We start from the raw sequence: 10,408 nt of genomic DNA, 5'->3' as shown, positions 1-10,408 counted from the left end.
ATCATTAGCATTTAAGTGTGAACATCATGGACCATACCAGAAGTATTGTTTACTGGCTGCAAATTATGACATTACAAACAATCTTAGTGTTAAGCGTTGAATGTCGCTGTGTTATCAAAGATGTTACAACAATATCAATGGATTTTGCTGTTAAAAAATCAATAAAATTCAGCGCAAATTCAAATGTAACGTTTGACCCTGACAAAATTATTGACACGCCCTTTTGGGCAAACAGAAACATTCAATTTCAAGTCACTGATTTCTTTAAATACTGATGTTGTAAAGACCAACTACGGCCTTTATTATTTTGAGTCTAAGACATTTGTAACCTTGCTCTTTATGAAACATCTTATTCAACTTAAAAATTTAATTTTCATCACTTGTTAACAAATCACTTTTTTCATTAAAGAACAAGGCATTGACAAGGAAAATCTGTACTGCCTCGAGGATCAAGACATTGAAAAATTGTTTTCCAAAGTGGGACCAAGAGCACATTTCAGAAATAAACTGAGACTGTTAAAGGTAATTTGCTGCACTACATGACATGCAGGCTTGTTTTAGTAACACCATTCACATTTTATGCAAATATATTGGATTTCACCCAAACCTTTAGATTGTGCTTATAAGTAAAACTAAATACTTATAAGCACAATTAGCAGTCACAACACTGACTATAATCTTATGGATTCTTGGACATTTGCAAATGACATCAATGTCCTCGTCTCCAGGAAGGACAACACAGAAATGAGGAGACATTGCCTATAACTGTACCAGTAAGATCAACAGATTACACTAAATGTTAATTACAGCAATCAATAAAAACACTGAGTTGGATTGAAGTTATAACATTAATGTTTTACCTGTATATCACTACATTATTTTATTTAGATTGAACAGGAGCAGAAAAACACAGCTGTTCAGGCTGAGGTAAGTATGACAGTTTTGTCTGTAGCTAAATTTCAATTATCTATGTTGAATACCTGGCTGTTTTACACAAAGTGGTTTATATTTTGTTTTAAATAATTTTTAAAATAACTAATCTTTCATTAAGTTCTTAATCAAATATGTCATCCAGGGTCTCTGCACATCACACCAACTAAAGACAAGGAGGCTTATATCTTCTCCCCTGGAATGAGTGTAAACTATCCCTACACTGTTCCTTAATATTCCTGCACTTAAGCTGAGCCTAAACTACATGCTGTCACAGCAAACTCCCATTCTTCATAAATAAATGTCTCCAAGCCTTAGACTAGCAGTTCTGAAAGTTTTGAAGACTGACTGTCTTTGGAGGAAGATCAATTTTCATCACCTCCTTTTACATCACAGTTAGTGTCTGTGTTGATGTTGTTGCTTCTGGTCAGCCTCAGGTTTAGAACTTTAACATAGATGAAAATCAGATTGCTTCAACTGTATTTTCTCAGCAAAAATAGAAGCAAAAGATGTCCGTCTTTCCAGAACCTGCATAACTTGTAAGTGAAAGATAAACTCAGTTGGCCAAAAAGTGAATTATTTTACAGCATTAGTGTATACAAAAATAATAATTGAAAAAAGTGTATTCCTCTGTTCACAGGAAATTAAATCATGTCACTCGTCTCATAATTTAGTTTCCTTCTTTTTAAGTGCTTTGACCTAAGGGTTTGGCAGTTGTGAAACTTTGAGGACGTTATGCTGCATTATTAGCTGAGAACAAAAGGACATTGAATATGAGTTGTTGTTACGTCCACCAATGGCTTCTGATTTTCTGTGAAAAAAAAGAAAGTTAAATGCCCTCAGTTTCCCGTGTCCCCAAAAAAACAAAAACAAAACCCCAAAAGTAGTAACAGAAAGTTGGACCTGGTGAGCCGATCAAACAGAACAAAACAGTACAGCAGGGGGCCAATCCTATAAAGGGCCGTCGGAGCCCCTACTAGTACCGGACTAAACCAAAAAATGACCTAATACAAAAGAAAGACCGAAGCCAGGACAACCGGTCCCACCAGGCTAAAATCACAATGAAAAAGCAAACAAACAAAAGCAAACACCAATACCGCATGGCAGGCTGGAAACGTCAGCTGCGGCCCACAACGACTGGATGCGTCCCCGGTGGTGGTGGAGCGAGCGGAACGGTGGATCACCAACAAGCCGAAACCCAGCCTATTTATAGGCGAACCAACAGCATCACAAATTAACATAATCAAATGACCAAAAATAAAAAAAAAATATCCAAACTCTTTCAAAATATATTAACAAAAGGTCATTCAACTAAAGTCTATAAGAAAACAAAGAAAACATAGACAAAAACCATCACAATGTGCCCGAAGCACATAACAGTTGTTGAGACTTCTACCTTTTAATTGTAATTATGATTCAGTGATCAGCTTTTAACAATTTTGCTAGAGATACTAAATCTCTCTTTACTGTCTACTAAGGGGTGAATTAGTTGCTACATTACAAAAGCTTAAAAAGTGTTTTTCCCATTACATTATGTGAAGATAGTTAAATAAATATGTTCATTCTCAGGTACAGCCATCCACAAGTGATGCAGGTGAGAATTACAGTTTCTTACATGTTTCTTACATATGTAACTTGTTGCAAAAGCAAATCCGACTTAGAAATCCACACATTTTCTCTTTTCAAAAAAAGGAAAGCGAAAGCTGGATCAGGAGGAGTTAAACAAAAGGGAACCAACAGCAAAACGGTTTCGCAGGAGTATGTCACCATCCTTGCCAGGTAATTCTTCAAAAACATAACAGGCAATAAAGAGGATAAAAGGCTGTCACAATCCAACTTACAAAGCATTAAAATTGAGTTAATTTTACTGCAGATGTTAATTTGCAGATGTCAGTTGCAAATTTAATTATTTTTGTTGGATGACTCATAACTAGTACTGTGATTGTGAATAAATTAGAGGTGTATGTTGTTTAGAAACACATCTAATGCACAAAAAAAATAACAGAAACTTCAAACCACAGGAATGTGAGCAAGCTCAGACAGAGATAGCAGGAACAGCATCTTGTTCAGATGATCGCATGCAGAACTCAGTGTTAAACCACTCTCACCTCACAGTTTATGATGCATTTGTTGTCAATATTCAAAACTTTGTCTGATTTATGAAATGTGTTATCACTGTGTGAAAGCCAGGTCAAATGTATTTTTTCTCTTATTTGTTTTAATAACAGAACAAAGGATAAAGTCTGATGTGAAAAATGTAATGACAGATGTTTTGGTTAAACTACTCTATCAAGAAAACACAACGCTGAATTCTTTCCTAAGGTGAGTACATTTGGTGTCTGCTTGAGGAGTTGTTATGATTTCTATTCAGATTACCTTGGTCTTTTGGGCTATGGCTACCAGAACAAGAGCGGGTTCAGTCTATTGGCTGTCCCATACAAAGCAATCATTATCTGTTAAGAGTCTCTTCTCTCATCTGCATCCTACCGCTTCCCCCTTAACTCCTCTTCTTTCTCAAAACACAAAGGCATGCCCTTTGTGTTTTGATTTAACCTCTAAAATCTTTTTTTTTTTAAATGGACAATTGCAAACCAAACCATGTTCATAAAGAAGGTTCTTCTACCTGTGTCTCTAGTAAAGGATGACTTGTTTGCCTGATCACTTTAGGTAAATGTAGTAAATAAGGGGATCAACATCTCTTAAGTAAATCCGGAGGCCAGAGAGCTCATTTGGGCAGCCTCACCATCTGATGGCTGGACTCAAACACAGATGGTATTGCTAAGTAATATGGAAGTCTGAATATACAGAAAACTTTGAGTTTGAGGAAGTGAAACATTTATGGCAAGAATCATACACTTCATTCAACCAAACCCCAACTCCTGAAGGATGCAAACATATTTCTAATGCACAGGCTAAACTGCACTTTACAAACTACAGGTCTGACCACAAACTTTTCTTCAAGTTTTGTGGAGATTTTAGTCAAGTCTGAAGATGCTTTTGTTTTTCAATCCCACTGATCCAGGCATGTGGAAAATACAATTTACTATTGTTGTCATATGGGTGTGGTTGAGGTGGTGAGGAGAGACACAGAGACCCAGGTTATGGTGAAGATGATGATGAATTTAATGATGAAGCTCAATAGTCCAAAACAGGCGGCACAGCGGAGAAGTTAGCACACAGCTAAAGGCCGGTAGCACTGACAACAAGACTGAGAAGAGAGCGAAGCTAGCCAGGACTATGCAGTTCTACTGGAGAGCTGAGACGTACTAAGACATTAGACAAGGACATTAGACAACAGGTGGACTTAAATACACAGGGAGGTAATCAAGGGAACAACACACACCTAGGAACAATCAAGGGCTGACAGGACAACACAGAGTCTCAGGGAAACAGGACTAAACACAGACAATCTCAAAATAACTATACAGAAAAACACGGATCATGACAATTGCTACATTAACAACACAACAAATACTATCCTGAAATTTCTGAAGCTACGCTTTTGTTATCACCAAGCTATTGGCAGTTTCAGTCTTTATGTCGCTGTTGTTTCATATTTCCCCCAGTTGTTGATGACTGTATTTGCTGTGTAATGATGGAACAAGTAACATGCCTCCTCATCCTAACAGATATCTTTCTACAAAATCTTTCAAAATCTTTTCCAACCTCCTTGTATTTACAAAAGACTTCAAAAGTTAATATTCTCAGGTTCAGATTCCTGTTACAATACAGTTCTAAATACAAATACAAATGCTAAAACCTGCACATCAATAAATATGTTTTAAAAGTTAATGAAACAACACACCTTTATCTTTTCACAGGGATAAAATCAGGAATCTGGAGACAGACAGAAGAGAACTGGTTGGTGTTTTTGGTAAAACTGGAGCTGGAAAGACCAGTTTGATAAACGCTGTCATTGACGAGAGGAAACTTTTGCCGTCGGGAGATGTCGATGCATGTACTTCAGTCATGATAAAAGTGGAGGCGAACATGTGTAACACAATGTATGAGGCACATATTGAATTTATCACAAAAGAGGTAAAAGAACTTTAGAAATATTCCTTCCTACTTCACATGAAGAACTGAAGAATCACAATGTATTAGAGCTAATCATGATTTTATTTTACGTTTAGGAATGGAAAGATGAGTTGTGGTCAGTGAGTCAGCTTCAAGAGAATACCGCAGATCAGAAAAAAGATGATGAGGATGATGATTATCAGGATGTTGTTGAAAAGCTGTCGGCACTCTATGGAGAGGAATGGAAAGAGAAATCTTCTGAGCAACTAATGGATCCGAAATATTTTAAAGAAATACCAGAATTTCTTCAATCGACAGGAAAGATACTCTCATGTGAAACAGTAAGAGTGAAATTGTGTATGGATTGTTGAAAGTGTTACTATGGAAAACCAGGACAGACAAAATCAGGAATAACTAGAAATATATAAGTGGTTTCATTTAATCATTTAAATGCCACAAATAATAAGGAAAGACAATGGCAGTTTAGTTATATTTTATTAATATATGAAGTTAAACCACTTGAAAATGGCCACAAATGTTGTTAGGAATTTATGAAACATGGAGAGAAGGTTTGCTGACAACAATGTGCAACCTGAACATCTACTGCTGCCCATCCTCTTTAATAAAAACACAATGGATCTTATTTATAAAGGATTGTGTAGGATCCATTCTAAAAGCATATATGCGTATGTAAACACCCGATAGGTGTGTATGTAAGCAGCTGGTTGAACACATGACTCTTCAATTTTCCTTTACAAATCACACCCAAAGCTAAATATTTGCGCAGAAGTTTCCATCTCCTGCTTTGCAAGACACACACCCACATTTAAACAGAAATTGTTTATGCACAGCAGCTCATGTACTATATTTCTGTGTTTATTCAAGTACTAATTTGTGGACTAAGTCGATAAATAATGTCACTGTCTGCAGTTCATATTTTTAAATAAGTATATTTTCAAAGAAGTTACAGGAATGATCAGTAATTTGTGACACATTTGAAAGTTGAAGTATAACAGCACTTTGCACCAATATGTTTCTGGTTGAATAACCTAAACAACAAAGTGAAAACAATAAATATCTTTCTTGTCAAGCGTATCTGTCTATTCAATAATTTAGCAGCAAAAAGGGGTGTTGAATTAAAATGTTCCTTATTTTATATATAATTTTTAATTAAAATGTGATTATTTGCAATTAATTAATTAATTACAGACCTTGCGATTAACTCAATTAAAAATGTTAATTGAGCCCAAAAACTATTTTCTATATTATTTCTGGTTTTGCAAGTCCTTAGCCTCCATACTTTATGGAGAGGAACATTTCTCAATGAAATTTGTAAACTTGTTCTTGCAAATTAAACCAAGCAATTTCCCATGTTTACCTTCTTTCCATTTTTTGCAGGCTAAAGAGCTATCTGCTAAAATGATTAAATACACAAGAACTGAATCAAATCATGGAGGAGAAAGAGGCATAAAGAGGTGGTATTGGCCTCTTGTGAAGTGTGTGACTGTCAAAGTGCCACATGATTTTCCCCAACACATCACTCTTGTGGATCTTCCTGGAAATGGAGACCGTAACAAGAGCAGAGATACAATGTGGAAAGGGGTAACGTATTGCTACATAAAGAAAACAGAAACATATCAACACATATTATCGATCATTATATCTTTATATCTGTTCCAGATTGTTGGAAACTGCTCTACTGTGTGGATTGTCACTGAAATCAACAGAGCAGCATCAGAGAAAGAATCCTGGGAAATCTTGAAGAGTGTCAGTAGTCTCCTAGGAAACGGTGGGGAGTGCAGAGACATTCACTTTATCTGCACAAAATCTGATGTTATTGACTCGACTGATCAGTAAGTGAGATGAGGTTATAAAAGTGAGCAATTAAATTGAATATTTAAGACATGCTATTAAAAATTAGTAATTGGGAAACTCAACAGGAGTCTCGTTCACAAATCTTCATCCTCTTGACTAAACTCTATAAAAGTTGAACTTGTCAATAAATAGGATTTGTGATGGATCAGGATTATGTGTAGAATCAAAATTCTTCAGCTGAAGCAACTCTAAGGATCAATATGTCTTTTTCCATCAGCTCAGCTGATCTTCAGGCCGAAATCCTCAGAAGAAACATTAAAGTAAAGGACGCGGTGCGCAAAGAATTCAATAAGCTACACAAGATTAAGGTGAGCTTCGCATGTCAAGACAACTAAAATAAATACTGTTCTTAGCTACAAAAAATAAGTCAAGTTTATTTGTATTGCACATTTCAAAGACAAGGTAGTTCAAAAGGTTTATATCATAAAAACACTATACAGTCACCAATTGTGAAACAAGCAATATATATTGCAAACAAGCAGGCTTTTAATCTTGATTTAAAGCTACAGTTTTACCAGCTGTAGTTCTGGTTCTGGCTTGCAGACTGAACACATGACATTGTGTTCAGTCTTCAATTTTCCACAGACTGAGACCCAAGACTTGTTTTGTATTTTGGTGCTAAGGCATTGAATGATTTATAAGCTAACAGTATCTTGAAGTCTATTCTCTGAACTACACAGGGCCAGTGTGAAGACTTTAGAACTGGGGTGATGTGTCTATCCTCCTGGTTTTAGTCAGAACATGAGCAGCAACGTTCTGGATCAGATTCTTTTTAGGCAGACCTGACCACTTGGAGTAATCAATGGAACTAAAGATAAATGTATGGATGAGTTTGTCTAGATCTTGCTGGGATCTTAATCCTAGAAAATAAATAAAATTAACAAAATCTGTTTTATCTAGAAACACTTCAGTGATGACTCTTTCAAAGTGTACACAGTGAGCTCCAAGGAGTTTCTGAAACCAAAGGTTCTCAGTGCAGAGAACACTGGTATGTTAAATTTCTCATTTCTCTGAGCACTTTGTTGGTAACTCTCAGCACTCTGACTGTGACACTGTTGAAATAAGAGTTAATAATGGTTTTGCTTTCACAGAAATCCCCGAGCTTCAAGAGTTTTTGCAAAATCTCAATGACAGTCACTCAGAGACACTGAACTATGTTTCTGGAGCTCATGGGATTCTCTCTTTGATTCATGGAGTCAGGTTAAGAAATGAGGTGAGTTTCCTCAAACTTCAAGGTCTCTCCATAACCTTTCACCTCCACATCACTCTGATGTTTCTGCACATCATCACTTCTTCACAGACTGAGACTCAAGTTTTTTGTCTCTCTCCTTTTTACCATTAGATTGGAAGTTTAAAGTTGAGTAGGCCATCTCACCTCCAGTATCAGCTGTAACACTAAATGTCTATCTATTTTCAAAGCCAGTTCACTTTTTAATATGTAATGCTCTTAATTGCCATTTTCTGCATGTCATTTGATATTTCTTTTTACTTATTAATTTAATTATTGTGCAGCTCTTTCAAACTATTCCAGCTTCCTCCCACAGTCAAAAAATATGACCATCAGGTTGATTGATCTCTCAAAATTTTCCTTAGGTGTTAGGGTGTGTGTGTATATATGCATGATTGTTTGTCCAATCTGTGTCTTTGTTGGAAGATGGATGGATTATTGTGCAGCATCATTTAAGATCTTGAAAGACGTTTTTGAATAACCTGTTTATTTCTTCTTCTTCTTCTTCTTCTCCTTCTTCTTCTTCTTCTTCTTCTTCTTCTTCTTCTTCTTATTATTATTATTATTATTATTATTATTATTAAAACAAGTTTCAGAGGCAAGATTAATTACTCTGTCATAAACAGCTACCAGTTTTTACAGCAAGTGCTAACAAGGAGTTGTCTTTTTTCAGCCTGGAATACACACAGAAGTATGTGAAAAGCTTGAGAGAAACATGGCCCTTCAACTTGGTCCAGTCCAAAGAGAAATGGGAAGAGCTTTCCTGGTTTTTGAGAAACACCTGTGTGAAGGGGTTGAACGAGCTAAATTCTCATGTGAAAAAAAGCTGCATAACTTCCTATATCCTCGGGTATGGTGCTTGGCAGTAACCACAGAGTTAATTTAAATTTTCTGTTGCACTTGAAATGATGCCTTGTTTTTAAGGGAAAGAGTGGTAGCGGTTATCACAGAACATTAAAGTGTGTTTTCAAAAGTGGTGGAGTCTACAAACCCAAAAAGGGAAAACAAATAAACCTCAACATGAAACTCTCTTCGTTCCTGACTGACAGCATTGATGAGGAATTCAGGAAAACCTTCCCGTAAGAACTTAATACGCATGAAAAGTATTGTTCAACTCTGATGAAAGTGTAAAATTTGTACATCCACAATACAAGGGTTTATTAAAAGAAAATTATGATAAGGTACCATTTGTGAATGACTTCACCATATCAAAATGTTTCAGAAATGAACGAAAATGTGGCCCATTCAATGGTGTCATTGACAAGTTTTCACTTGAGACTGAAAGACTGAAGGAAAAGTACAAAGATGTGACACTGCAGCTGATTTTTCTTCAGACCGAGGTAAATGATAGAGAAAAGATGTATAGCACATACATCTTTCATTTAGCATTGGAACAGTTTATGAGATTAAAAAAAAAAGTTTTTTTCATGGTAAAATTCCTTTTCTTACTTGTCTCACAGGAGGAAAAAATTAAGAAAAAGCTGAACAAAAAGATTAAAGATCAAAAGAAAATAATGTACAACAGCCTGACAGAGACAATTGAGGAGACCATGCAAGAATGCTACAAGAGTGAGAATTTCTATCATTACAAAAACTTTATTTTACAGTAAAACATATTTAAAAACTTTCTTACCAATTGTGATTGATCTCTGTGTTGCAGCTGCAGCAGGATACTCGGGTCCTGGTATGCTGGAGAAAATGAGAGAAACAGTCTCAAGACATGTTCTTGTATCAAAGGGCACCATGTTTGCCAAGGCTAAAAACGTCATGCTGAACCACCTGCTGAGCTTAAGGGTTTGTCCTTATTTTGATATTGAAACAGCATCTATGCTGCCCAGCAAGAGCTAAATCTGAACTATCTGTGTAAAAAGTATATCAGAAACAAACTCCTCCATGATGTCATGCACTCTAATAAGGTTCCCACAGTACTCAGTAGAATAAAAAGGCCCACAGCATTAGAAATCTTAACCTAACAGGGCATGAGGTACTATTTTCTAGCTATCCTTTGTTGTATTTCACATTAACCTGGAGTGTTTGCAGCTTGGTAAGCTCAATTTCTATATGACCAATTTACACACTTCCAGTCAGAAGCCTTAATGTGTTTTTTCTGGCAATAAATTTGTAGTAAAAGATCCTAGACAACATGTCTGACTGAAAGTTCTGCTTTTTCATAAGACCAGATACATTGATAAGTGTGGCAGTCTTAGATTATGGTATTCCACAAAACAAAGTGTATTAAAACTTTTAATAAACTGAGTTTATTAAAACTTTGTTTTGTGCAAAAAATATTTTATATTCTTTAGAAGAATCTAATTTTTTTTTTATTCTTTTAGATTCTTTAGCAAAAAGAATCTAAAA

At 35.8% G+C, this 10,408-nt stretch overlaps 1 protein-coding gene across 1 annotated transcript; it reads left to right on the top strand.

The window, feature by feature from the left end:
- Positions 1-740: 740 nt before the first annotated feature.
- On the top strand, positions 741-10,323 carry LOC106943582 (nuclear GTPase SLIP-GC-like). Its single transcript, XM_015026884.1, has 18 exons — positions 741-773; positions 889-927; positions 2,500-2,524; positions 2,623-2,709; positions 3,159-3,252; positions 4,752-4,968; positions 5,064-5,288; positions 6,346-6,549; positions 6,628-6,800; positions 7,040-7,130; positions 7,723-7,810; positions 7,914-8,035; positions 8,724-8,900; positions 8,975-9,129; positions 9,273-9,390; positions 9,511-9,619; positions 9,711-9,909; positions 10,041-10,323. The coding sequence occupies exons 4-17, from the start codon at positions 2,691-2,693 to the stop codon at positions 9,896-9,898; spliced, it is 1,980 nt and encodes a 659-aa protein (XP_014882370.1). The 5' UTR covers positions 741-773; positions 889-927; positions 2,500-2,524; positions 2,623-2,690; the 3' UTR covers positions 9,899-9,909; positions 10,041-10,323.
- Positions 10,324-10,408: the final 85 nt, after the last annotated feature.

Source organism: Poecilia latipinna, unplaced genomic scaffold, assembly GCF_001443285.1.
Source record: "Poecilia latipinna isolate Pla-1442-1.1 unplaced genomic scaffold, P_latipinna-1.0 Scaffold5494, whole genome shotgun sequence".
NCBI classification, from domain to species: Eukaryota; Metazoa; Chordata; class Actinopteri; order Cyprinodontiformes; family Poeciliidae; genus Poecilia; species Poecilia latipinna.
This window is presented reverse-complemented; position numbering and strand designations above follow the sequence as displayed.